This window comes from Chlamydomonas reinhardtii, chromosome 13 (genome assembly GCF_000002595.2).
Source record: "Chlamydomonas reinhardtii strain CC-503 cw92 mt+ chromosome 13, whole genome shotgun sequence".
NCBI lineage: Eukaryota > Viridiplantae > Chlorophyta > Chlorophyceae > Chlamydomonadales > Chlamydomonadaceae > Chlamydomonas > Chlamydomonas reinhardtii.
In genome coordinates this window covers 3,878,672-3,904,858 of record NC_057016.1, presented here as the reverse complement: position 1 = coordinate 3,904,858, position 26,187 = coordinate 3,878,672, and the positions used below count along the sequence as shown (strand labels likewise).

The 26,187-nt window shown below is 63.5% G+C and overlaps 5 protein-coding genes across 5 annotated transcripts in view; 3 read left to right on the top strand and 2 right to left on the bottom strand.

The window, feature by feature from the left end:
- Positions 1 to 93: 93 nt before the first annotated feature.
- On the top strand, positions 94 to 4,641 carry CHLRE_13g590500v5 (uncharacterized protein). The gene is made up of 11 exons (XM_001693016.2): positions 94 to 182; positions 271 to 301; positions 380 to 435; positions 500 to 655; positions 730 to 873; positions 1,163 to 1,314; positions 1,652 to 1,733; positions 2,062 to 2,164; positions 2,761 to 3,001; positions 3,140 to 3,254; positions 3,550 to 4,641. The coding sequence occupies exons 1-11, from the start codon at positions 150 to 152 to the stop codon at positions 3,709 to 3,711; spliced, it is 1,275 nt and encodes a 424-aa protein (XP_001693068.1). The 5' UTR covers positions 94 to 149; the 3' UTR covers positions 3,712 to 4,641.
- A 37-nt stretch (positions 4,642 to 4,678) lies between these two features.
- On the bottom strand, positions 4,679 to 9,630 carry CHLRE_13g590450v5 (uncharacterized protein). The gene is made up of 4 exons (XM_043069748.1): positions 9,297 to 9,630; positions 7,974 to 8,550; positions 6,287 to 7,828; positions 4,679 to 6,057 (listed from the first exon to the last, which is right to left on the bottom strand). The coding sequence occupies exons 2-4, from the start codon at positions 8,496 to 8,498 to the stop codon at positions 5,566 to 5,568; spliced, it is 2,559 nt and encodes an 852-aa protein (XP_042917723.1). The 5' UTR covers positions 8,499 to 8,550; positions 9,297 to 9,630; the 3' UTR covers positions 4,679 to 5,565.
- A 3,109-nt stretch (positions 9,631 to 12,739) lies between these two features.
- On the bottom strand, positions 12,740 to 16,473 carry CHLRE_13g590400v5 (uncharacterized protein). Its single transcript, XM_001692889.3, has 7 exons — positions 16,108 to 16,473; positions 15,808 to 15,856; positions 15,467 to 15,579; positions 15,234 to 15,329; positions 14,767 to 14,899; positions 14,367 to 14,531; positions 12,740 to 14,077 (listed from the first exon to the last, which is right to left on the bottom strand). The coding sequence occupies exons 1-7, from the start codon at positions 16,266 to 16,268 to the stop codon at positions 13,841 to 13,843; spliced, it is 954 nt and encodes a 317-aa protein (XP_001692941.1). The 5' UTR covers positions 16,269 to 16,473; the 3' UTR covers positions 12,740 to 13,840.
- A 147-nt stretch (positions 16,474 to 16,620) lies between these two features.
- CHLRE_13g590350v5 (uncharacterized protein) lies at positions 16,621 to 19,586 on the top strand. Its single transcript, XM_001693015.3, has 6 exons — positions 16,621 to 17,030; positions 17,113 to 17,188; positions 17,299 to 17,514; positions 17,772 to 17,883; positions 18,044 to 18,142; positions 18,316 to 19,586. The coding sequence occupies exons 1-6, from the start codon at positions 16,913 to 16,915 to the stop codon at positions 18,697 to 18,699; spliced, it is 1,005 nt and encodes a 334-aa protein (XP_001693067.1). The 5' UTR covers positions 16,621 to 16,912; the 3' UTR covers positions 18,700 to 19,586.
- Positions 19,587 to 19,860: 274 nt separating this feature from the next.
- Positions 19,861 to 26,187, top strand: part of CHLRE_13g590300v5 (uncharacterized protein) — an 8,486-nt gene continuing 2,159 nt past the window's right edge. The window contains exons 1-15 of the mRNA XM_043069747.1: positions 19,861 to 20,217; positions 20,742 to 20,843; positions 21,236 to 21,298; positions 21,582 to 21,672; positions 21,881 to 21,925; positions 22,190 to 22,260; positions 22,575 to 22,697; positions 23,005 to 23,109; positions 23,320 to 23,399; positions 23,784 to 23,874; positions 24,243 to 24,367; positions 25,043 to 25,106; positions 25,383 to 25,413; positions 25,493 to 25,785; positions 26,154 to 26,174. Of these exons, the coding sequence (XP_042917722.1) occupies positions 20,155 to 20,217; positions 20,742 to 20,843; positions 21,236 to 21,298; positions 21,582 to 21,672; positions 21,881 to 21,925; positions 22,190 to 22,260; positions 22,575 to 22,697; positions 23,005 to 23,109; positions 23,320 to 23,399; positions 23,784 to 23,874; positions 24,243 to 24,367; positions 25,043 to 25,106; positions 25,383 to 25,413; positions 25,493 to 25,785; positions 26,154 to 26,174 (1,368 nt within the window). The 5' untranslated portion in view covers positions 19,861 to 20,154. The remainder of the gene's footprint in view (positions 20,218 to 20,741; positions 20,844 to 21,235; positions 21,299 to 21,581; positions 21,673 to 21,880; positions 21,926 to 22,189; positions 22,261 to 22,574; positions 22,698 to 23,004; positions 23,110 to 23,319; positions 23,400 to 23,783; positions 23,875 to 24,242; positions 24,368 to 25,042; positions 25,107 to 25,382; positions 25,414 to 25,492; positions 25,786 to 26,153; positions 26,175 to 26,187) is intronic.

Here is a 26,187-nt window from a genome sequence, read left to right as displayed (position 1 = left end):
GAGTCTGCGGAAGTCCCATCGCCGGAGGCCCCATTGCTGCAAGCGGGTTTAACCAGTCGCCGAGCACTCCAACCCTTACCTTTCTTACACGGGGCGCTTTGAGCGCATTCGTTACTCGGCCGTAAACCGGCCTTTAGACCACTCACACAATGGCGTTCGCTCTGCGCTCGCCTGGCGCCGTGGTAAGAGCGCAGCCAACGGATTATCTGGGTCCCTGTGCTTCATGCCTGCATTCTAACCCTACTGCCATTCACTTCCATGGATTTGCAGCGCGCGCCTGCCTGCGCCCAGCGCGCGTCCGGTGAGTGTCCCAGATGGGCGTTCGCTCCGCATCCTGCTTGTACCGGCCGCGCGCGCTTACCCACGGTCTGCCCTTCAGGTGTGCGTGCGGCCAAGCCTGGTTTCCTGCGGTCTGCGGCTGTTGCTCGCCCCCAGGTAAGGAGCGACGTGGCCCTGCTTTGTGGTTCGGTTCTTACTTGGCGCTCGCGCGACCTCGCAGGTGCAGACCAACGCCGCGGCTCTGTCCGTGCCGGTCAACCAGCTGACTGATGAGGAGCGCGCCAACCTGGCCCGCGAGCTGGGCTACAAGTCCATCGGCCGTGAGCTGCCCGACAACGTCTCGCTCACCGACATTATCAAGAGCATGCCCGCTGAGGTACGCACCCGCGCTCAATATCGCACGTCGCGATGCCCCCTATGGCTAATGTTGTTTGTGTCGCGCTTGCGCAGGTGTTCAAGCTGGACCACGGCAAGGCTTGGCGCGCGTGCCTGACCACCATCGCTGCGTGCTCGGCCTGCTGGTACCTCATCTCTATCAGCCCCTGGTACCTGCTGCCCGCTGCTTGGGCCCTGGCCGGCACCGCCTTCACCGGCGTAAGTCGCTGCTGCGCCTCTGCATCTCCGAGCAGCGAGTTGGATAGGCTAGGCTATAGAGGCTAGGCAGGGATGCAAGGCAGGGTGAAGGTGTGGAGAAGGGCTCTGGGTGGCGGGGTGACCGCTGCCAGCAGGGCATGGACACGCAGACCAATCCAACAACCTTCATTCACGCACAGCTCCGTTCCGCACAGCTTGGTTCCCATAGCGCACGCAACGCACCTGACCACCACCAGCGTACCCGGTGTTCGCGCTAACGTCGTCGCACCCACTGCGCCCCTCTCCGCAGTGCTTCGTGATTGGCCACGACTGCGGCCACCGCTCTTTCCACGAGAACAACCTGATCGAGGACATTGTGGGCCACATCTTCTTCGCGCCCCTGATCTACCCCTTCGAGCCCTGGCGGATCAAGCACAACCACCACCACGCCCACACCAACAAGTGAGTGCTCTCCGGCCCTCGGCAGTGGTGTGGGGTTGGCGGTGCCCTGTGACTGACAGAGAGGCTGGTGGGCTGGAAGTTGATTTTGACGCCGCGAGGGCGCGCGGCACGGAAGCAGTTCGGGGCTGGGAGACCAGATGCGGGACCCGGCACGAGCGGCGTCTGCTACAACTGCAGTCCGTGTACTCCGCCCGTTGGTAGATCTCTGGACATCCTGCCGCAGGTTATGGTGTGTGACTCTCGCACCACCATGCTGCGGCATCTGCTTTTCAGCCACCTCTTCGCCCCTCTGACCCCATTTCTCCTCGCCCCTCCTCACCCCCTTGTTCACACACAGGCTGGTGGAGGACACTGCCTGGCACCCCGTGACTGAGGCGGACATGGCCAAGTGGGACTCCACCTCGGCCATGCTGTACAAGGTGAGGGGGAGAGGAAGGAAGATGTGGCGGCGCGTGTGCGTGCGCATGCGCATATGGGCACACTGCGAGGCGGCGCGCAGAAGGAAGCGGAGATTGCCGGTGGCTGCTGGGGTCACATAATGAGGTTGCGACGGTCACGGACGGATTGCGCTTTCACAATGGTGGCCGAGGGTGGCCGAGCAGGACTGGTGGCTGGCCGGCCATGGCAGCGCCTGTGTGCGAGTTGCCATTGACTGGACGGCTTGTGTGTCTCCGCCTGGTGCCGTGCCCACTCGCCCTCCGACCCTCCCGATCTCCCTCTGCCTCGTGTGTCTGTGGTGCCGCACAGGTGTTCCTGGGCACCCCCCTGAAGCTGTGGGCCTCGGTGGGCCACTGGCTGGTGTGGCACTTCGACCTCAACAAGTACACGCCCAAGCAGCGCACTCGCGTTGGTGAGTACGGGGAAGGAGGAAGAGGGGGGCGAATGCAGGGGGGTGGCACGCGTGTCCGTGTCGTGGTATCAGGCTGGGGCGCCGGCGGACACTACTGGCGCGGCGGATACTCGGGAGGCCGAGACGTGTAGAGCCAAGTTGAATTCCAGTGGTGTGGGGCTGAGCAAGGTTTGGAAAGGCAGACCCGCATGCGGGTTCCTGTGGTTGGCGGGGGAAGGGGAGGGCGCGTAGGTTCACCCGATGGCCCCAGCACCCAGGGCCGCCACGGCAGAGTAGCAATCGTGTGCTCCCAAGCCGCACCGCTGCGCATTGCGGCTGCCGTGTTGCGGATGCGGGTATGGGCGGCACAGTCCTGCAGGGCGTGTCGTTGTTTATCGGCTACTGCGCTGACTAGCCCCATCCAGCGTTTGCGGCTGTGCGTTTCTCATCTACACCCGCGTTCGCACGCCACATGCATTTCCGGCGCCTACACATTCCTAGCCGCTCCTCGTTATCCTTTTCCTTCCTCCATTGCTGCTGCTCCTTCGCCGCCTTTGTCTCATCACCACCCGTTTTCACACGTTTCATGTCACACATCATTCCATCACCCTCGACAGTCATCTCGCTGGCTGTTGTGTACGGCTTCATGGCGACGGCCTTCCCGGCGCTGCTGTACTTCGGCGGCCCTTGGGCCTTCGTGAAGTACTGGCTGATGCCGTGGCTGGGCTACCACTTCTGGATGAGCACCTTCACCGTGGTGCACCACACCGCGCCGCACATCCCCTTCAAGAAGGCGGAGGAGTGGAACGCCGCCAAGGCCCAGCTGTCGGGCACCGTGCACTGCGACTTCCCCAACTGGTGAGAGGGCGCAAGAAAAGAATAACGAATCCCTTGGAGTCTGAATACAAAGACGGAGCGGTAGGGTGGTGCACTCCGTCAGCGCTGCGCTTGACCACATGCTGTTGCCGACGCTGTCGCCTCAATCGCAACCTACAGGGTGGAGTTCCTGACGCACGACATCTCGTGGCACGTGCCCCACCACGTGGCCCCCAAGATCCCATGGTACAACCTGCGCAAGGCGACCGAGTCGCTGCGCGAGAACTGGGGCCAGGTGAGAGCGGAGCAGGCGGCACACACAGGGCATGCACAGGCACAGGGCATGCATAATAGTGTACAGCGGTCTGGTGGCGGGGAGGTTGGGGAGGGAGCTGAGAGCGAGCATGATGATGTCCCCGCACGCGTGCTGCATGCGCTGCGGGGCAGCGGCCAAGTCAAGGGCAAGCCAGGGCGCGTTGTGGGTTGCTGCGGCGTAGCGACATGTGTGTGCTCGTGACAAAAGGCTGTTCTTATATCTCGCGCTCCGCTCACCCACCTGTGCAACCCCACCCTCTCCCTACCGTCTGCAGTACATGACCGAGTGCACCTTCAACTGGCGCGTGGTGAAGAACATCTGCACCGAGTGCCACGTGTACGACGAGAAGGTCAACTACAAGCCCTTTGACTACAAGAAGGAGGAGGCCCTGTTTGCCGTGCAGCGCCGCGTCCTGCCCGACTCCGCCGCCTTCTAAACTAGCTGGCTACAACTGGCTATCGCGCTAGTGAGCTAATCGGAGCTGAGCAAGCTTCTCGGAGCCTTGCGAGAGCTTCTGATGTTGGCTTTATAGGGCTGGCTAAAACAGCTAGCAGCTAGGTAGTGTGGCTGCGCCGGCCGCTTGCGCGGCCGCGCGAGAGAGGGAGGGGCGTCAGGCATGTGCTGTGGACCGGGCTGCACGAGAGCAGTGCAGCAGTTGCGCTACTTTGTGTCTTGTATGAAAATGGTTTTGAGGATTGGTTGTGTGCGTGACGGCGCGAGATGGACGGTTGCGCGGGCGGCTTTGTTCTGTGTGGTGCGTCAGTGCGAGGCATGCCCTGACATGAGTAGGTGAGGGGTGCGACGAGCCTGCAGGAATGCGTGTGTGTCTGTGGAGCAGCGGTGTTCGCGGCAGCTCCGTTGTCGGCATGCGTTTCCGCTCACCGCCCCCTCGTCCTTCGCATAAAGTGCTTGGTATGCCTCGGCTTGCCCACGGGACGCCGACCGTGTGACGGCTCCGCGGCTGTGAAGAATTTCATCCGCATTGCGCACAGCCTCTAACAGTTGGATCGATTCTTGTTATGTACATGTGGTGTTGGACGTGGAGTGCACAGTCAGAGGCGTGTGTGTTCGTGTGTGCGTGGAGCGTGGCGGAAAGCCAGGAAGGGTGACAAGAGAGAGGACGCAACAGTTACCAGTGTGTGAGCCGGATGTTGGGGGCGGAAGAGATTTACTGCTCTCCCCCCGTCACGTGATAAGTAGTGGTGTTATGTTGGTTGTCGTGCCCAGATGAACGTGCAGGCAGCTGTGGAGTTGGCCCTCAATTTTCCCACCACCCCATGCAACGTGAAGCGGGCGAGCCACCGGAGGAGCGGGATACCCTCCCGCGCCTGCCTGAAACGAGTGGTGAATGTAAAGCAAATTATCCTTCGGCCCCCCCCCCACCACCTGCCTCGCCTTCAATACCCATTCACGGGGTTACGAGCCATGCGGATGGCAGTCGTCCTTCCATCCGGTTCGAGCCACCGTACAACTTGAAACTCGTGCACGCAGCACCCAAGGCAAGTAAACGAAACCGGCTGCGGCGCGCTGAACGCCATCAGGCCGTGACCTGTCGCGCGCTGATGCGGTCATGCCTTGACATCACCACGTCAATGTTTTGGGGGCTTGGGAATACGCTGCACCATACGGGACAATGCCCTGTGCCCAGTACAGGGGTCCAACTGCCTCAACACTGTGCGTGTTGCGTTCCTTCAAGCACGTCAATAACTGTCCCATCGCACACCCTTACACTGTGCCATCGCGCCGCAATACACGGCACAATGAGCAGGGCCCTGCACTCCACTTCACATGTACAACTGAGACATGGACTTTTGCATGCCCGGATCGTGCAGTGCCCTGGCGGTGTTCTTCATAGCCAGCCACCCCTCTGCCACACGCGTCCACGCGCTCCACGAACTCAACCCAAAACGCTTCCAACAAACGCACATCATAAGCTCCTTTATCGCACTGCACATCTCGTTGCTATAACACACAAACTTGCTATCGCCTCCTAGTGTCGGGTGACCTGCCCACCTTTCTATTCGAACCACTAATGCAATACTCCACAAGCCACGAACGCACTGTACCCTATGTGCGCCTGTGGTGCGTACCTTGCGGTGGGTGCCCTGCCCTGATAGCCCTCAAGTAACGCCACACCGCCTCGACCTGCAATGCCGATAAATTGCAATCCTGCGCCGGACCACCACATTACAGGACACCAGTGCGGTGATCCTTATCTCGCTTCCCCAGCATCCCTTATCCGCTTCCCTTACAATCCCCTCACCGCTTGCTGCAGTACTGACTCGCCTCATCATTTGCCAGCGCGCGCCGCCTGCACCTCTGCCCGGGCCTTAGACACTGCCTCCTCCCAGCTCCGCCCCAGCCGTCCCGCTGCCGCCTCCGCCTCCGCTAGCCGCGCCTGCGCCTCCTGTAGCCACCGCTGCTGCAGCCACGTCAGCTGATGCGGCCAGGCCGCCCCCGCCTTGCCCAGCTGCTCCACACACGCGAGCACCTTCCTCCAGTCTTCCACCGCCAGCGCGCCCCAGCCCCCTGGCTGCTGCGAGAGCGCCCACCTCAGCTGCTGGAACCTGGGGCTGGTCCGTGGCGGCTGCGGTGAAGGCTGCAGCCTCACCGTCTGTGGCTGCTGTAATCGGGCCATGGTGAAGGCGAGGCCGAGGTGCGGCGCGAGCCCGTGCTCCTGCAGCCAAGCCGCAGCCGCGAAGTTTCCATTGATGGAGTTGAGACCGCCGGGGCCGGGGTAGTCGCCGCAGATGCAGTGCCATAGCTCTTCGGCCGAGAGCGGCTGTGGGTGTGGGAACACAGGTGTGCGGATACGTACGTGTAGCGGTCGGGCGGCGGGCTACGGTACGTGTACGTGCCTCACTGACATGGAAAAGGCGTGTGGGTGTGAGCAGCATGGCTGCAGGGCGGATGGACGAGACCAGAAATTCAGGATCCAGCAGCACGAACGCAGCTGCACACATGGTGCCCGTGTGTCACCCTCACCCCGCCCGAGTCGCCCGCGAGCCCACCTCCAGCGTGCCGCCCTCCTGCTCCCGCAGCACCGCCGCCGCCCACTCCAGCGCCTCCTCGCTGCCGGCCGCCGCCACCGCCGCCAGGTCCACCGGCACGCCTTCCTCCTGCAGCGCGCGCAGCACGGGCAGCCCCGCGCCTGCGACCACCGCATCCTGGAACAGCTGCGCCAGGCCCTCATCGCGGAACCCCTCATCCATCCCCGCATCGTCACTGCCCAGCTCCTGCTCCAGTTGACACATCGCCGCGTACTTCACATCGGGCACCCAGTCTAGCGGCGCGGCGCGGAGGAAGCCGGGGTGGCGCAGCAGCGCCGGCGCATCCGCCAGCAGCTCGCCGGGGTCTTCCGCCACGCCATGCTCGCACAGCACGCGCAGCACGGCCACGTGGCCGCCCCGGCCCGCCGCCTCCAGCAGCAGGTCACGCGCTGGCCCGACCTGCGCCACCGCGGGCGCCCGCTGCAGCAGGTATGCCAGCGCTTCGGCGCGGCCCTCGGCCGCCGCCGAGGATGCGGCGCCGACAAAGTCGGCGAACCCACGGCTCTCCAGCTGCTGCAGCCGCTGCAGGAAGTCGGGCTGCTTGGCGGCGGCGCTCACTGGCAGCGCCGCGATGGGCGACGGCACGGTAGCGGCGGCGGCGCCGCCGTGAGCACCAACAGCGGCGGCGGCGGCACGGGCAGCACCGGCCCTGCCGTCAGGTGCCGCCGCCGCCGCCGCCGCTGCGTGCCGCCGCATCTCCGCCAGCAGCCAGTCCACCTTGTCAAATGCGTCGGGCGTGGGGCTGCCGGCAGCGGCCGCCACCAGTGGCAGCAGCACCTCCCGCGCCCGCTGCTCAGGCCCCACCACCGGGCTGGGCTCACGCCCACCCCAGCGGCTGTCCTCCTCCTCCTCCTCCTCCTCCTCCTCCTCCTCCTCCTCCTCCTCCTCCTCCTCCTCCTCCTCCTCCTCCTCCTCCTCCTCCTCCTCCTCCTCCTCCTCCTCCTCCTCCTCCTCCTCCTCCTCCTCCTCCTCCTCCTCCTCCTCCTCCTCCTCCTCCCTGTCGCCATCCTCCTCTGGGTCCTCGTCATACCAAACCCAGCGGCTCCATTTGTGGTAGTAATGCCGCAGCGCCTCCAGTGAGCAGCCGTGCGCCGCCGCCTTCACCACCTCCCGCAGCCGAAAGGCGACCGTTATGTCGTCGTACACGTAACGGCCATCGTCCTCATCTGCCGCATTGCGGTACCACTTCCACTCCACCAGCCGCGCCTCGAGCCGCGGCGTTAGGCGCGATATGAGCTCGGTGTGGCCTCCCGCGGCGGCGGCGTAGCTGCAGCAGTCGTAGAAGCGCGTACGCTCGAGGCCGAAGGGGCTGCGGCTGGCGGCCGCTTGGCGCTCCACCTCGGACAAGACGTGTGCGTGGCCGCCGCGGCACGCCGTCACGCCCAGGCCAAAATAGTCAGGTGTTGCCGAGCGCCTGCGCCATCGCCGGTGCCTCCCAGCCCGGCGCCTCCGGCGCCTGTTCCTCCCAGCCTGGAGGCTGTGGCGTAGGAGCCACTCCAGCGCCTGCGCGGGGGTTGGGTTTGAACGGGGGTGATGGTGAGGTGCCGGCCGGCAGGAAGCATGTCGGCGTGCCCGCGCTGTGCGCGATGTGAGCGAGACTCCTGGAGCTATGGCAAACAACTTATGTCTGCCGGCGCCTGTAACACACCTGCAGTTGGCCGGCGCTGGCTGAGGCTGTCAGGGCCTCCGAAAGGTCGCCGTCGCAGCCCTGTGCCCAGAGCGTCTCGCAGGCTGCCACACAGCCGGCTGCGGCCGCAGACGTCAAGGCGCCTTTCGTCAGCGAGCAGCCGCAGTGCGCCAGGGCCGTCTCCAGGCTCTCGGCATCTCCCGACGACGCCGCAAGGTTGACCAGCCGGTGCCGTTGGAGCAGGTTCAGCGTGCGCCAAGCGCTGGGCGAGCTCCAGTGCGCCAGAAAGGCGGCACGCGGCCAGGGCTGAGCTGCTAAGTCCACAGAGAGGCTCAAATTGGGGTCGCTGGTCGACGCGTCGGACCTGTACACTGTTGCGACACCTCCGAGACGAATTTCCCGAGACTCCCGCAGGACTGCTGCCGTGGCCTTGTTGATTAGCTTGACAGCTCCTGCTACTTCAGCAGGATCAATGAAGCTTGCGATGCAACTAATAATTTCAGGCGAAAGCTGCGCCCATCGGTTTGCTACCACATGGTCGTGCATTTTGTTTTTTCCCACGAGTGTAAATTTGGAAGAGAGTGGATGTAATAATATTCTGTGCGGGGGGGTGTGTGTGTTACTTGAAAATCATTGCTGCGTTTCGATCTCCGTCGCCCGCATCTCACCCGCCTGCACCGTGTCCAGCAAGGGTGTCCGTGCTCACTCCAGACCGCACTGTTCGGCAGCCCTCACCCACACACAACGTGTTACCCACAGTACATGCAGCGACGCGCCTGAAACGAACCTCGCCGACCGACCAACAGGGCCCCCAATGAATGCCCGGGCGTATTGGCCCAGCACCGTCGGTCCGTCGTCCGCAGGTCGTCCTTTCGAAGCCCGCCCAAACCCGCCTCTGGGCCTCTGCACCGCCACCTGCATCGCGCCAGATTGCCACCTGTTGTGGCACTGTTGTGACGTTGTGTCCTCATTACCACAGCCAGCTGAAGGCGAGGAAGGCTGAACGGGACGGGTACGGCATGCAAACCGACAGATGGAAATGGTATGAGCTGCCGTGAACTCCTAGGCAACCTCACGCATGCCCGTGATGGAACATGGCAAGGGGCAGGAAAGCGTAGTCCCGATGTGTGTGGCTCCCACCCGTGCCCACATAAATGCGTAGCAAGAAGGGACAAGGCATTGGTGCGTCGTTCGCGCGCTGTTACTGTACCGACGGTAGCTGACAGGTTGTGTCGATGTTTTGCTGACGCGCATTCCTCACGCTCCGGGCGCCCGGCCAAGGCGATAGCACCACACAGACTCAATGCGACGCCACACCGCGCGGATAGCATAGCCGATGCGCACCTGCAGGCAGTCGACCGGCGTCCACGGATGAGCTGTGTAGACGAGCACTAGCGTAATGCAACGGCGTGCAGCAAAACAATGGCCGGGCGACAGTGTGACAAGCAGGGGCAAGAACAAGGCGAAGCAAAGCAGAAGAGGGGCCCGAATGTGTACGACAATTGTGGCGGGCAGGCCGAATGCGGTGCAACACGCCAACAACACAACCGGAGGTGAGGAAGCGTTGCTGATGGTGAGGATAGGTGCTGCGACGTTCGGTAGGGGCCGCGCACTAGATGGGAGGAAGTTTCCGAGGTGTTGTTTCCGAGGCATTGTTTGTGGCTGATGTTTGTGGCTGATTAAGAAAGAAGCAGAGTTTCGGCTGTGAGCGGCTGGCGAGGAGAGGCGGGGGCTGTTGCGTTTTTGGAAGGCGGGCGGAAGGCCGCACACGCCGGGAGTCGGGCAGGCTGTAGATTTCGCTGAAGCTGCGTTTGAGAAGGGAGCCGAAGGGACAGCTGGGGTGGGACAGTTGGTGTGGGACAGCTGGAAGGGACAACTGGAAGGGACTACTGGAAGGGACAGCTGGGAGGGACATCTGGGAGGGGACAGCGGATGTGGGACTGCTGGGGTGGGACAGCTGGGGAGAGGCACGGGACAGCTGGCATGGGACGCTGGGTGGCTGCAGAGGCTGGCAGCGCTGGGGCTGGTACGTAGGTGGGTACTTGGGTACGCGGCTGGATGGAGCCCGGGCTCACGAAGAGCTCCCCGGTGGCATGACAGGAGGCGGCGTCTTAAAAGCAACAGCCCTGCGGCACGGGAGCGCGGAGAGGGGACACGCGCACACACACAGGGCAAAACACAGCCAGGACGAAAAGCCCGCCAAGGAGCCCGCCCACGCAGCCAACACGCGCCCGCCGCAAACAGGCACTCACACGCGCACACACAACCCACAAGACGGCCGAGAAGCCGGCGATCACGCACCGCACGCCCCACACACGGCCGGCGGGACAGCACACTCCCGAAAAGCAGCGCCCCTAACGCAAACCCAAGAACCCGACCTGCGCCGAACCGACAAGGAAAAAGCCCACACGCGCGCCAAGCCCCAAACTTAGCACCGACCTGTGTCCCTACCGTAAAACTGGAAACCAGAAGCCCAGCACGGGAACACCGGCACGGCCGTCCCCGCACCGCAGAGCGGTTCAGGGCAGCCGGGACACCCCCAATCACCTACTACAAGCCACCGCACCGCTCGGTACCGCCGCTACCGTCGCCCATATCGCCGCTCCACGGCTGTCGTGCTGGCTGAGGCTGACGCTGCTGCGTCACATCTGGGGCTGCTGCTAACAGATGGACATATCGCTGCCGCTGTCAGAGGAGATGGACATGTCGTCGCCTGAGCCGATGTTGTTGTCGCCGTGGCACCAGGCCGCGTGGCCAGCAGGAGGGAAGGGAAGCGGTGGTGCGGGCAGGGCCGGCAGGACGACGGCGGCGGCGACTGGTGGCGCGGGGGCCGGAGGGGGAGGCGGCGGCGGGGCCGCCGGCGGAGGAGGGGGCAGATCCGGGGGCGGCAGGAGGCTGAGGAGCCCGCGTGAGGTCATGGTACCCGGCAGCAGTTGGCGATGCCGACAATAGAAGCGCATGAGGGCCTTGCGGAGGAAGGGGCGCGGGTAGGCGCGCAGATGCAGCCGCCGCAGCGTGCGCCGTGCTGACGTGATGAAGGTGCCGAGGGTGGTGCAGAGCCGCGCAAGGGTGACGAGGGCGCCGATGACAACGTTGAAGCGCACGTGCCGGGGGATGCAGGAGTAGAACGGGGTGAAGCGGGAGACGCCGAGCTGCGCAAACTTGGGGCTGTCGCGTTTGTCGTACGGCTGTAGGTCGTACACGACGTGCCCGTAGATGTTGCTGCTGTGGGGGGTGATGGCGAAGTTGAGGTAAGGCGTGGCGACGCCGGCGGCGGGTGTGGCGCCGGAGGCCGCCAAGGTGAGGTCGGTGGAGTAGATGCCAGGGATGCCGGCAAGTGATTGGGATTGCAGCAGCAGGTGGGGAAGGAAGGGGTTGCAGCAGCCGAGGAGGTCGTCGGTGTACCGCTGGGTGTCTTGGAACGCCAGTAGCACATCAAGGGCGAGGGAAGCTTCCGCGCACAAGGAGCTGGCGGAGGGCATGAAGACGCGGGTGTAGAGTGCGTGCTGCCAGCGCAACTCATCATAGGCAAGGACCAGGTTGGCAACGTACGAAGCGAAGTTGGCGCCCATGGCGACGCCGCGAATTTGCAGGTAGGGCTGGCCGCGGTAGGAGGTGTAGGCATGCGCAAGCAGGGCGCGCAGCACCGTGCGGAGGACGCCGGGCGTCCACATATAGTATCGGCCGTGAGCGTCGAGACCTCGATGCGGATGGGGAGCAGGCGGGGGGCGCCCGCGGCGGGCGGCGGAGGTGGATTTGGGGCTGGCGCAGGCAAGCCATGCGGCTTCGGTAGGCCACTGGGCTTCGGCTGCACGGTTGTACGGGTAGAACTGGAGGCCGGCGGCTCCATCATGCAGGGTGGAGAGGACGAGGGAGAAGAGGTTGACCAAATGCTCGATGCAGGTAGGAATAGGCAGGTTGGTGAAGAGCCGTTCCACGTCATATGTGCACACGGCCGGCGCGGAGATAGGGCCGGGCAGCTGACATGGCGCGGCAGTCGAGGCGGTGTAGGTGACGGTGGCGATGGGTGGCCCAGGGGCAGGGGGCGGGTACCGGATCGTGCGGCCGAAGGTGAGGGTGCCAGTGTAGGGGCAGGATGTCGCGGGGTCCTCAACAGGCTGCGGCGCGTGCAGGGGGCAGTGCCAGGTGCCCATGCGGTGGGCGGCGCGTGTGCTGATTGCGGGCCGTAAGCATGCGCCGTGGGCGCCGACGAGGCATGTGGCACGGCCGTCGGTGCGAGCGCCGGGGTGATCACACAGGATGAGGCCGTGACCATTGGTGCGGCCGCAGACAGCACAAGGGAAGTCCGGGGCGGGGGTAGTCGGTGCGGGGGTGGTGGCGGCGGGGGGTGTGGGCGTGAAGGTGGTGGTGCCGGCGCCGGGGAGAGGGTTGATCGGCCTGGGGGCGAGGGACGCGTGGCGCAGCAGGCTAGCGGAGACGAAGGGGCCGTTGACGTGCCACGGCCGCAGGGGCAGGCGCGGAAAGAGGGCTGCGTACAGTTTCGGCAGGGTGGCGTCCAGCGTACGGAGGAAGCCGGTGAGGACGACGGCGGCATCGGTGGTGGGGATGGCGGGAGAGGCGGTGATGTAGCGAAAACCGAAGGGGGTCTTGTGGCACTTGCCGGTGCCGTAGTTGACAGGTGGCAGGTGGGCAAGGCAACCTCACGCCTAGGCAACCTCACGCATGCCGTAAGGACGCAGGCGGACGCAGCTTATGTGCATTATGCTCTTATGCCGGAATCCCCACCTCTGCCCCCCCTCTCTGCGAGTTTGGCTTGGGTTGATTAGCCTGCGATGATACTTACAACTCCCCCGTTCTGGGATGCCAGCATCAGGGCCGCAATCGCAATCGCGACCGGTGCCACGGCCACCGCGACAGCCAAGTGACGGCGCGCGTTAGTCACAAGGTCACCGTCGCGCCACACCGCCCGCCACCACACACACCTGCCAGTCCTGCCTGCACGCCGCAGGACGCCGCCACCGCCAGCATTCTAGCCATGCCCCACGCGGCACGCGCCGCATTGCCTGCGCCGCCCCTACCCCCCACACACGGACGCAGCAGGTGTTGCACTCTTCTGGGCTGCAGGGCGTAACCCCAGATGCGCCCGCATGTACGGGGCTGCAGGCCAGCAAGGGAGCAACACTAGCTACCGCCCAGCATCAGCAACTGACCGCTCTCATCGACCGCTCTCGTCATGTCGCGTTGCGCGCATCCTTGTACACAACGCCAGCCGCCCGCTAGCAAAGCGCTACGACGCTACCGCGAAGCAAGACCGTCGTGAACAGTGTCGGGCTAAACTAGAAGACACAGTGCAGCACCATGTGTGTGTGCGCACACCCGTCACCACCAGTCGCCACCATAGAGTCCGCAATTACCGTAATTGTCTGCCTCACTCGCCAAGCTTTCGCTCTCTCACATTGGACTCTGGGACGTTCGTTGGTCTGCCATCTCGGCCGCCAGGCCTCCCCACGCAGCGCCGCCTCACGACCTACCACACCCTCAGCCAATCAAGAGCCGGACCACCCTCGGCCCCCTCCCCGCCACCGCACTCAGCACAGCGCACGCACCATAGCGCGCCACAGCGGCGCCCTGCACACATCACACGCACGCACCACAGCGGCGCCCCGCAGCCGCTCCGCGTCCAGCGCAGCCCCTGCAGCAATCCGCGGTGCTCTCCGCACCCTCACCCAGCTCCCACCCCGCACTCCGGGCATCACATCGACTGCACGCAACACGCCGCCACCCTCCAGAACTCCACCCGGCAGACCCCGGCAGTCCCCGGCAGGACAGCCCCCTCAATAGTGACGTCAAGGAGTTCGCGTATGCGGCGGCAATTCCTCCATGCAGCGCGACTGTTCTCTTACGGATTAGGTTTAGAGTTAACCCCCTCAATCCCAGCTGGGCCGGCCGCCACCGCCGCCCATGCCGCTGAGATGCCCCAGGCCCATGTTCTGCAGCTGCACCGGATCCAGCTGTCCTGGATCCAGCATTCGCGCCGACTGCTGATTGGCCTCCGACACGATCTGGTGCGTGTCGATCTCGGGGTGCCCCGTCACCAGCGAGCGCCAGAAGTCGAACTTGGGCGCAAGCGACTTGACCTGCTTCTCCAGCGTCACAGCCAGCAACTGCACGTGTGCGCGTGTGACATGTATTGTGTGTGGGGAGTAGGCGGGGTGTGTGAGGTCGGGTATGGGTGAGGGCTTTGCACCTTGACGGAAGGGCAGGGACGAGGGGGGGGGGGTCCCACCCGAGCCCAACGAATAGGTCCCCAGTGGGGAGCGAGGTGGGGTCCGCTGCCAAGAGCACTGGCGTGCCACCCTCCAGGCCTCCACCCAATCCTCTCTTCCTCGCTACTTTTGCACTTGGTTTGGTTTAGTTTGAGCTGGTATCTGCAAACCCCCCTCAGCTGCCCACCATGTGGTCCTTCTCCTTAGTCAGCTCCCAGAAGCTGCCGTTCTCCCAGCTCCGTACACTGCCGTACAGCTCCCCCTCCAGCAGCGCCTCGCCCTTGTACGACACGCCCAGGCGGTCGGGCTTGAGAGACAGCGCGATGTCGCGTTTGGAGGCGCCGGGCGGCAGCTGCGTGTGCATGCAAATAAAGCACAATGGGGAAAGCACAAGGGGGAAGGGTCGACACCGTGCGCAAGAGACGGCGGCAGCTGCGAGCGTGTATGCGTGCGCGTGCAGGGTCAGACGCCCAGCCGACACGCAGCATGCGGGCCGAACAGAACCCTTGCCATGACAGCAACCAGTTCGCAACCCGCTGACCCGCCCCCATCCCTGCTTCCTGCTGCCACCGCCACACCACACCTACCTTGAAGCTGACGCACACCTCGGTTGCGGTCTGGCTCCACGAGTACGACTTGTCTGGTCCGCCCGGACCATAGCCGCCGCCGTCGTGGATGGTGGGGTCGATCTTGGTCCGGCTGGGCACGGGCGCGGTCCAGCTGCGGCCACAGGCGACGGGTAGCATTCCGAGTTACGCCGGGTTGCACAGGATCCAAGTTATGGCCCAACAGAGCAATAATTTAGACCCGGTCACAAGTTAGGCAGCTGCTTCAGACTGCTGCGGCGTGTGTAGGGCTGTAGGCGTCGAGTGCACACTTCACCAGCCTCGGTCAGATCAGGTCCTCCCGCGCCCGTGCCCCAACTTCCCCCCGTCTTGTGCGCATCGCTGGCCCCAACAACCCGCTCCACCCCCCGCCTTTCTAACCTCCGATAGCACCCACTCCACACATTCCGCTCCACTCCGCACGTTCCACTCCACTCCACGCCACTTACCCGCTGCACCCCAGCTCATTCCAGGCCCGCACCCGGAACTCGTAGGGCGTGTCCTGCTTAAGCCGCGCCACAGTGCGAGCCGTCAGGTCGCTCCGGCTGCGTGCATGGGGGCGATGGGGTTGACACTGGTCAGGCATGCCTTGATGGCCAGACGGTGGCGGTGACAAGCCATTGGCAGAATCCAGAATACATCTACGCGTCACACTGCATTGCTTCCTTGGCAGATGACTCACCCCACGCTAGTCCATTCCGTGGGCGGGTCTGTCGCTTCCGCGGGCCGCCACTCCACTTCGAAGTCCTCCACGTTGAAGGGCGAGGCGTAGGTGGAGTCTATCTGTAGCCGGATCTGTGTTTGCGTGTTGCGGGGCCGGAGCGAGTTGGCGCAGGTAAGAATGGCGATGGCCATGAGGCGAGGACCACACCTCCAGACGCCACCACGCTTTGCAGCAGCAGGCGCAGAAGCGTGCCGAGAGAGCTGAATGCGCGATGGCGGCTTGCCTTCACACTGAGACCCATGATGCATCAAGCTATGGCTTAGCCGCCGCATGTCACATGGATCGCGCTGGCGTCTCACCCGCTTGCAGCGCACGTCCTTGACCTGCACCTTGGGGGGTCGCGGCTTCCTAAAGCGACGTGGATGTGTGTTGACAGTAATTAGGGCCAGTGGTGGTTTAGTCACTTGTCAGCGGCAAATAGCAATGGCAGCCTCAGTAGCAGCGCGCTCAGCAGTAGCAACAACCTAAACGGATCGCTTGCCATACCGAATGCGCACAGCCTCCTCAGATGCACGCCCCGCACAAGGTGGACGCGCGCTCGAGGCGACAAAGCGTGGCGTGCGTACGAAACCCGCGCGCAACTGTGCCAGCCCCCTTACCTGCTAAACAGCCTTTTCGTCACAGGCAGCGTTGAATCATAGCAGAACTTTTGCAAGTACGTGAACGAGAAGAGCAAGAAGTCGATGAGGAAAAGGCGGAATTCAGCAAGCTCCTTGCTGGCCTTGCGGCGCAGGCGCCGAAAGCTGCTGAGCCAGGACATGTCGCTGTGACGGACCGGAACGCTAACGATCCAGGCCTGGCCAGGCTAAAGATTCAACATTGCTTGCAGTAATGCTAACCAATGCTGTCAAGTCGTGCACTGTGGATGCGCAGGCACGGCGTATCACCCCAAATGTAACAGATCGCGGGAAAGGGAAGTTGTTCGAATTTATGGCGTTATGAGCCCTCGGTCAAGTATATGTGAGAGTGAGAACAATGCCGCCGATCGTTTTCAGAGGTGGGCCTTCGGGAACTCTCCTTCGCCAGCGCGATGGGGCGCAGTCTCAATGCAGGGCTGGCAGGCCCGAAATGTTACACGCTGGATGGCACAACACATCACATTGCTACCATAACAACCATTTGCACAAGGCCAGAGGGTCCAAAGACGCGAAACTTAATAGCTTGGGCAGGCATAACGTGAGGCAAACCCGCTCTCGCCGCCTCCTTAACGGCCCCGCCTTGCTTGCCTTCGCAAGTTGCACGCATAACTGTGGCAATTACAGCCGTGCACTGATAGATAGGCTCACAGATAACTGGTTGCACTACGTTGCGCCAGCTTCCGCAAGGCCCTGCAGCAGTGTTCCTAGTTTTGCTACTCTTACTGCGTTTATTATTCGTTAGTAAAGACCAGCAATCTTGGCAGCAATGGAGCTTGGACTCGCAGAGAGTCTGGGCGACGCCGACTCCCTAGCAGCCTACCTAAATGGCAGTTTCATCGGTGGAGGCTCGCTGGAGCAGACGCTGGAGGCACCTTCATTTTTAGGTAGGTGTGGCGACGAGCCCTGACACGACAGCGCGTTTCCTAGCCAAAGGTTCAAAGCCCTAACTTCTTCTTTGTTGCGCAGGCGAGCTCGCTGCCATTACGGGGTCTATGGAGGCTCCTTATGCGGCGGCAGCACCTGAGCTGCCGGCAGAGCTCAAGTGAGTTCTTGCGGGAAAACATGGGACAAGGGCGGGAAGGCCAAGAGGCGGAACGCCAGGCCTCATAATGCTCCACGGGTTGGTCATACATTTTTGTTGTTTAATTGCAGGCCAGAGGAGCTGCCTTCGACAAGCGGCGCAGGCTTCCTGCCACAGTCGGAGGCGGGGCCGATGTCCGAGGCCGGGCTCTCCGCCGATGGCGGGCTTATGTCGGAGGACGACGCGGAGGGCGGCGCAACGTCCTGCAAGGGCGGCGGCAAGCGCCGTCGGCGGATACGCACCGAGAGGCAGCAGGTGCTGAATCGCCTAGCACAGCAGCGATACAGGTGCGCGTCGTGGAGGGTGGCAACATTTCACTGGGAGATGTCGCAACGCCGTGGCGTCATCATCACCAGCTGCCACGCCATGTGCTTTGCCCGCTTACTCCGTGAATCACCTTATGGCTTGATCCATGCATGATCCATAGCGCCCGCCAGATCTTACGCCCGCCACACCTTGTTCCTCGTACACGCCAAAGCAGAGCCTTACACCGTACAGCGCATCGTAGTGCTGACCCTCCCGTCCCCTTCCCGCCACCTTGCAGGCAGCGCAAGAAGGAGAAGGTCCAGGCGCTTCAGCACAACGTGGACGCCTTGCAGATGCAGCTGGAGCGGGTCAGCTTCCTGGAGTCGCAGTGCGACTCACTGCGCGGCACGGTGGGTTCGCTGCGCGACACTTGACCGCTCAAGCAGTCGGGACATCGTGCGGTCTGGTGCGGTTGTCTTACAGCACGTACATGTGTCCAGCATGCCATGTCCTGATGCGGCAGTCCAATTCGAGAAGCCTATGCCTGCCGACTCCTTCTCATCCCTAAAGGTGGCTCAGCTAGGCGCGGACCTTGCTGCCAAGGACGCGGGGCTGGCGGCGGCGCAGGCGCAGCTGCGGCAGGCGGCGGTACTGCTAAAGGGCGCGCAGGTAGGGAGGGGCTACGCCATGCGAGAAAGCGCTGTACGATCCACAAGCATGTTAGCGATATTCGTTGGGGCTCGCTGGCTTACTGCGTCGTCCGGCCTCGCTGCATCCCCTGCCCACTCGCGCCTTGCATTTGCATTACACGTTTGCACCACTCCACTGCTCCTCCCTCGCAGGACAAATGCGCTTCGCAGGAGCGGCAGCTGGCGGAGCAGGCGCAGGCGCTGGAGGCGCAGCGCTCACAGCTGCGTGTGTCCAACCTGGCCAGCCTGGACCCCCAGGCCCTGTCCGACCGGCTGCTGGCGCTGGTGAAGGAGGCCTTCGCCGCCGCTGCCGCAGAGCGCAGCTCGGAGATTGACGGCTCCGGGATGGCGGCGCCGGCGGCGGCTGCCGCGGCGCCTTCGGCGCCGCCACCGCTGGCGATGTCGGAGGAGGTGGTGGCGGCTCTGAGCCGCAGCCTCACCAGCTGCTGCCGCGAGCTGGTGTTTGCTAGCAAGGGCCTGGGCGGCAAGCAGGCGGCGGCGGAGGCACCGTCCGTCATCCCCGTGCAGTGCTGCTAAGGCACGCAGGGGCGCTGAGAGACGTTTGGTGCTGCTGGCGCCGCCGCCATGGAGGTTGGCTGCCAAGTTTGCCTCGCCGCCAGCAATTCAGGCACGGCGCGGGATAGCATGCCAATGGCGGTGGTGGGTGGTGCTGTGGACATATGCCGTGCGCGGTGACTGTACTATGGCTCTTGTTCGGCGCTCATATGCGGTCGACGAATCGGAGATCCTCTTTCACAACGGAACGCTGCAAACTCTACATATGCGTGTCACGTGTCGCGTGTCGGGTGCGGGTGTGCAGCACGGCGGCACCCGACGCATGTACGGTAGTTTTCCATTAGGCCCTTGACTGACAGACAGTACTGAAGGTATAGGTTGTTATGTATGATATTCTGTAGCTAACAGAGAGGTAGCGAGTTCCAGCGGGCGGGATGTTGCAGACGGTACTGACGCCAAAAGTGTTGTGCGGTGCTGTGGTGGGGCTTGGATGGATCCACGTGGTCACAAGCGATGCGGGATCGCACGGATTGCAAAGCAAGCAGGTCGTAGGCTATTAGTGTTGCCTAGGCTGCTAGCTTTTGCGGCCACCTATTCTTCGGGATTACTGCAGCCGCTGTATTGAAGGTAGACAGCGTTATCAACGGATGGTGGTGAACTGATGGAGCGGCCGACCGTGAGCCTCTCAGATAGGCTGTAGGTGGGTTCGGCGCGCGTACTGCGGATGCGCACAGGGTCAGGTGCACCTGTGTGACAGTGACATAAGGCCGAATGAGGATGGACGCGAGGGGGAAGGCATGCGTTTCGGCAGATGTGGAGTAATGAGTTGAGGCCGGTGCAAAAAGGAAGATGAGTAGTGGAGAACACGGGTGTCTAGTAGTCCTGTGTACCTGTAACAGTTGCAAGTTGCGTTTGTGCCAGGCCGCCACAGCAACACTGCGCGTGGCTCAGCTACCGTCGGTACAGTAACAGCGCGCGAACGACGCACCAATGCCTTGTCCCTTCTTGCTACGCATTTATGTGGGCACGGGTGGGAGCCACACACATCGGGACTACGCTTTCCTGCCCCTTGCCATGTTCCATCACGACTGCGCGTGGCTCAAGGAACGGAGCCGGAGGGGTAAGCGGGGTGCCCCGACAGTTACTGAGCTTGTGGTGTGTTTTTGCCCCGCGGAATCGTACCTTGATGCTTGGGCGACCCTAGGCAACAAAGCTGCTTCTAACGGTGCTGGTTAGATTGCTGAGACCACAAGCGACGACACTTTAACGTTCCGACTGGTCCCGCTTGCTGACACAGCAAAGGGCCAACACACGGCTGCGGCACATCGTCCGTTTCTATGCACCATCGCTGGATGTAGGCGATATCTTTGACAATACTTCGCAAATAGGGGCACGCTCGCTGATCTTTGCGAACCCACCGCCACCGTTTCGGGCGCGACTCTCAGGCGCTAAACTTCTAGCATCTGAACTAGGAGAATGGATCAATCAGCGCCGAAGAGCCCCACGGCGCGCAAGGGAAGTGAATCACACAAAGGAAAGGTGCGGAATCGCAGCGTGGTGGATGGTGGAAAAAGCTTTTACCATACCAGAAAGTGCAAGGACCTGATGCAATCAGTGGTGGGTGACGGACGCTCAGTGGTGGGTGACGGACGCTCAGTGGTGGGCCTGACGGACGCTCAGTGGTGGGTGACTGTGGCAGTGGTGGGTGACTGTGGCAGTGGTGGGTGACTGTGGCAGTGGTGGGCCTGACGGACGCCCAGGCCCATGAAAAACCCTGCTGCGCCATGCGCAAACATGTCGTGCATGCTCAAGGCCCCGCTGCGGTCCTCGCCGTGGTTGGCAGACGCTTGATGTGGCTGTCGCGTTGCAAGGGCGTACCGAAGTCGCTTATCAAGGCTGCCGGTCTACTGGGGGAGCCTCGCTCAGTGCGCACCTCGACTTGGTCCTTAGGCGCCTGCACCTGCTTGCGCCTGCTTGCCTAACCCCCGCAGCCCCCCCTTCATCTTGTGCATCATGACCTGTATCTCGATGATTCCATCGGTCTGGTTCTCTTCCATGCACAGGGCCTCCTGAAAGAGCAGCTACAGCTGGCCAAGGTCAGACTCGCGGATGGCCGCACGCGCTACAGCATCAAGGCGATTGAGGAGACCCTGTCCTTTGACAAGGTGTGCCTTGAGTCTTGACGCATGCGTTCATGTGTGCCGGCCTGTCGGGATGGCGGTCATGGCGCGCCCACGGCCCGGGCCGACCCTGGGCGGGCTGGCCGGCTGGCTGGAGTTGCGCCGTCACCATTTGCGGCGTTTGGGTCGCTGGGTAGCCAAGCCGCCCACTGTGCCGCCTGAGGCTGGAGACCGGGAGCGTGAGGGCCCCCGTGGGGTCGGTCGCAGTCATGTTGGGTGGCGGTTTTAAGCCGGACGAGTAGTGCTGGTTCTGGGTGTGCGCGGCGGCGCGCCGCACGCTGCGTGCGTGTGACGCAACCCGACCAAACACCACGCCCCGCCTTCTTGCTCCCGCACTTCACGTCAACCCATGTTCGTCTGTGTGCCTCCTCCCCCAGGGCTTCTACGTCTTTGTGAGGGCGCTGCAGATGCTGAAAGCCAACAACACCGGCACGGTGGTGGTGGGTGGCGGGAGGGCGCGGGGGGCGGGGGGCTCGGGGGCTTGGGGCAGGAGCGAAAGGCAGGATGATGCTGGTGCGGGTGGAGGCGGAAGGCGGCGTGCTGTGGGTTGCAGATGATGACGATGGAAAGGCGGAATGGTGTTGAGTCCTGTGGGCCGGCAGGCTTTCATGGCTACTGCCGATGTCGTGCGGCCCCTAGCGTCGTGTCGCAAACCCCGGCACTCGCCTGCACCAGTGCCGTCTGCACACCCTCACCCACCCACATGTATGTACGCGCACGCAGGTGGGTGTGGCGGGCCCGTCCGGCTCCGGAAAGACGGCGTTCAGTGAGAAGATAAAGGGCCTCATGCCGGGAGTGGCGATTATCAGCATGGGTGAGGCCGGGTGGGAGCGGGTAGGAAAGCGTCGGGTTGAGTTGAAGGGTCATGCTGAGGGCGCAAGGTCATGCTGAGGAGGCAGGGGAGCGAATGGCTGGGCCCTTTTCAAGGTACGGTAGTGTGGGGCGAGGGCAGCAGGGCATGGAGGCGCAACTGGTGCAGGGAGACCTTGGCCCAGGGGCTTCGTGTTTCCCCTGGTGTGCAGACATGTACAACGACGGCACCAAGGTCATCGATGACAACTTTGATGGTGGGTGCTCCATGCGGTGACGTGGCATGGGGTGGCGTGGCGTAGCGTGGCGTGGCGTGGCGTGTACGGCGCCACAAGCTTGTTGGATGCAATCAATGCAATCTTGTGAAGGCCCAGCAGGAGGATGTCGCTTTCGTCCCGTCCCACCATCCTGCCTGGTTCCATTCCATGCCTCTGCTGCCGCGCCGCCCATCCCTCCCAACCCCTGTCCATACCTCCCAACCCCTGTCCATCCCCTCTCCAACCCCTTCCCACGCCTGCCAGACCCCCGCCTGACCGACTACGACACACTGCTCCGCAACCTGACGGACCTGCGGGACGGCAAGGAGGTGCAGGTGGGTTGGAGGAAACGACACACACATGCGTGTGCGTGTTTCGCTGTCTTAGGGGTAGGGATCGTGGGTAGGAATGCACTCCAACCCCAACGTGACCGGGCCCCTGGCTAAAGGGCCGACGGCGGCGAGCACTGAACTTAAGTCAAAGGTGGCGGAACTTGAGTACCATTAGCAAGGAAAGCGCACACCCGTCTTGACGCTGCCTGCAAGCGCCGCGCTCCCTGCGCTCCCCCGCTCACGCAAAACACCACCACCACCACCACATCACCACACGCCCCACACACCACCACACCTTCTGCTCCACCCCAACGCAGATCCCCATATACGACTTCCGCACCAGCCGCCGTGTGGGCTACCGGGCCCAGCCGGTGCCGGAGGCGCGTGTGGTGCTGGTGGAGGGCATATACGCACTCAGCGAGCGCCTGAGGCCGCTCATGGTGGGGAAGGGGGCGCGTGTGTGTGTGGGGTGGGGTTGTGGGTTGTGGGGGCGGGGGCAATATGGAGGACGAGAGTCCTGGATGCGGAGGGTTGGGTTGGGTTGGGTTGGGTGGGGTGAAGGAGGGGAAGGAAGGCAGGGTGCTGGGATTCCCCGGAGTTGTGGCGGTGACATTGGTAGGCATCGTAAGTCGCTTGCGTAACCCCGCCCCCAGCGACTCCCCCTCCCACCCACCCTCGCCTGCACACGCCCGTTCGTACTCACACACACACATGTTTGCGCCTGCCCGCGCCGACACACGCACGCAGGACCTGCGTGTGTCCATCACCGGCGGCGTGCACTTTGACCTGGTGAAGCGCGTCATGCGGGACATCAGCCGCAGCGGCCAGGGCCCGGAGGAAATCGTCCAGCAGGTGCGTGGCGGGCGGCAGGGGCTGGAGCGGCGGGGCTGGCGTGGGGGTGTGGGGCGAGGGCTGCGGGCAGCCAGTGACTATGAGGGTGTCACACGGCGACGGTCGTCCGGGACTCGATGCCCATCGTGTTCCGGCACCCACCCCACTGCCTGTCCGGTCTAGTTGCGGCTGGAAGTTGCAGCTCCGCCACCTCCCCGCCCCTCCCTCCAGATCACCGACACGGTGTACCCCATGTACAAGGCCTTCATCGAGCCCGACCTACAGACCGCACACCTGCGCATTGTCAACAGGTGGGGCAGGGCCAGTGGCGCCGAGCAATGGAGCGGGCAGTGGGCAGCGAAGTGGATAATGGGGCGAGTGGAGGGACAGGGCAGTGTTGTGGAAATGCCGTGTGCAACGAGCGGGTGACGTGAATTGTTCCGACGTATGACTTCCTTTCCACGCGTTCCCATGTCGCTCCCATTCCAAGCATCCCCATGTTGCTCACATTTCTGCAGGCTAGCTCACTGTATGTGTCGACTTGCCGGAAGAACTAATTGCGTAGCTATATAGGCGTTGGGGCTGTGTGTCCTGACTTCGGCGTCCAAGTGTGACCTGGCCAGCCTGTGCGGGCCAATCTTGCTCTTCCCCATGTGCATGTCTTCATGTACGCACCCCGACACACACCGCCGCAGCTTCAACCCCTTCTCGGGCTTCATGAACGCCACCTACATCCTCAAGTCCAAAAAGGTGCCTGACATTGACACCGTCATCAAAGTGCTGGAGGTGAGCCATACGCACCAGCGAGAATATGAGTTGTGTCAGTAGGGGGTGGTGGTGCTGGTGGTGGTGGTGGTGGTGGGGGTGGTGTTGGTGGGGGTGCGGAGCCAAGTGCGCAGTACCTGGCCACCCCACCCCAATCGCCCGCACTCCTGCGCCCCTGCGCCTATGCATCGCCGCCGTCCCCTACCTGATCTTGCCTGGAGCTCGCTCTCCCTCCCTCTCTCTCCCCACCTTGCCTTCGCCCTGCTGACCCGCCTCTCTCACATCCTATATCCGCTCTCCCTCCTCCCCTCTCCTTCCTCCCCTCTCCCTCCTCTCCTCATCCCTCCTCGCTCCCTCCTCCCCTCCTCTTCCCTCCCTTCCCTCCTCAGTCCCACGGCACGGTGACGCAGCGGCGCGAGGTGGACATCTACGACATCTACCTGCTGCCGCCCAACGAGGACCCCGAGACCTGCCAGTCCTGGCTGAGGATGAGGAACAGGGACGGGCGGTACAGGTAGGTGCGGGCGGACATGTGTGTGTGTGTGTGTGTGTGTGTGTGTGTGTGTGTGTGTGTGTGTGTGTGTGTGTGTGTGTGTGTGTGTGTATGTGTGTGTGTGTGTGTGTGTGTGTGTGTGTGTATGTGTGTGTGTGTGTGTGCGGGGTGGGGTGGGTGGGGTGGGATGTGGAGGTATGCGGCGGGTGTGGGGTTTGCTGGGAGGAGGGGGTGTGCAGGACGTGTGGGTTGTTGTAGGTGGTGTGGGTTGGTGCAGGTTGTGTGGGTTGGTGCAGGTTGTGTGGGTTGGTGAAGGTTGTGTGGATTGCTGCGGGTACACGGGTTAAGGACCGCGTTGCCGGTTGGGGTGGCGAACAGAACAGGGTCAGGGCTGGAATGTGGATGACCCGTCGTGGCCTGACACCTGACATTCAGTCCAATCGCTTACAATCGCCCACGCTCCTCGTCTCCAACTCCACCCACACGCCGCGCCCTTTCACCCACCTCCAACTTCACCCACACGCCGCGCCCTTTCACCCACCTCCAACTTCACCCACACGCCGCGCCCTTTCACCCACCTCCAACTTCACCCACACGCCGCGCCCTTTCACCCACCTCCAACTTCACCCACACGCCGCGCCCTTTCACCCACCTCCAACTTCACCCACACGCCGCGCCCTCTCGCCCGCCACGCAGCCTCATGTTCGAGGAGTGGGTGAGCGAGGGCCCCTTCATCATCAGCCCGCGCATCAGCTTCGAGGTGAGGCAGGCCGAGGGGTGGAGGGTATGGGAGGTTGTTGGTTGGGGATGGCAGCGTGGGATTGTAGCGAGTCCCAGGCATGCCCCTGTCATGCCTTCCTGCTCCTTCTGTACCAGTGGTCCAGTACCAGACCTGCTGCCGGCGACATGACTGCACTTACCCACACCTGTCCCCATTCGCCTCACACCACTCGCTCCCTTCCGCTTCTATTCCACTCCCCTGCTCCACTCCCCTGCTCCATCCCCCACTTCCCTGCTCCCCTCCTCTTTTCTGCAGGTGGGCGTGCGCATCCTGGGCGGCCCTCATGGCTCTGGGCTACGAGATCGGCACCATCATGAAGAGGACGTCCACCATCCTGGCCCTGGGGCAGCCTGCCGCTGCCGCAGCCGCAGCACCCGGAGCGGCAGCCGCCGCCGCAGCAGGCGAAGCCGGCGGCGCCGCGGCAGAGGCGCAGGCCGCGGCTCCGCCGCCGCCGCCGCCGGCTTCGCCGGCGGCGGCTGCCGCCGCGCCTGTGCGCGGCCCGGCTGCGGTGGCTGAGGAGCTGACAGTGAAGCTGGACGATGTGGGGGGCCTGGGGCGGTTCGTGCAACTGCTGGGTCGTGACCGGGAGCGGGTGGCGGCTCTGGGCCGGGAGCTGGGGCTGGAGGGAAGCTACATCCCGCGCTCCTACATTGAGCAGGTGGGGGTGCGGCGGCGGCGGCGGTGGTGTCAGTGGCGGCGGCAACGTGTTTTGGCTGGGGCCGGAGCGGCAAATTGTGCCAGGGGTGAAGCAGGCGGACTTGTGTGCTCGTCCTTCCCAGTGCCAAGCATACGAGACGGTTAGACCATCTTCCCGTGGTAGCGTTGTGTGTTGTTTTGTTCTGTTGGAGTGGCGGGTGGCCAGCCGAGCGCGCGTGAGGGCATGGCCTGCAGGGGCGGTTCACGGGCTGGTCAGGGTTGCGTGTGTGTGGCACTGCCGTACTTCCCCGCTGTGTGCACGGCACCCCGCCCCACCATCGCGCTGCTGCCTCCTTTCCTGCCCCTCCGCCCCCTTCTTCCCGCCCGCAGGTCCAGCTGGAGCGGCTGACGGCGGAGTTTCAGA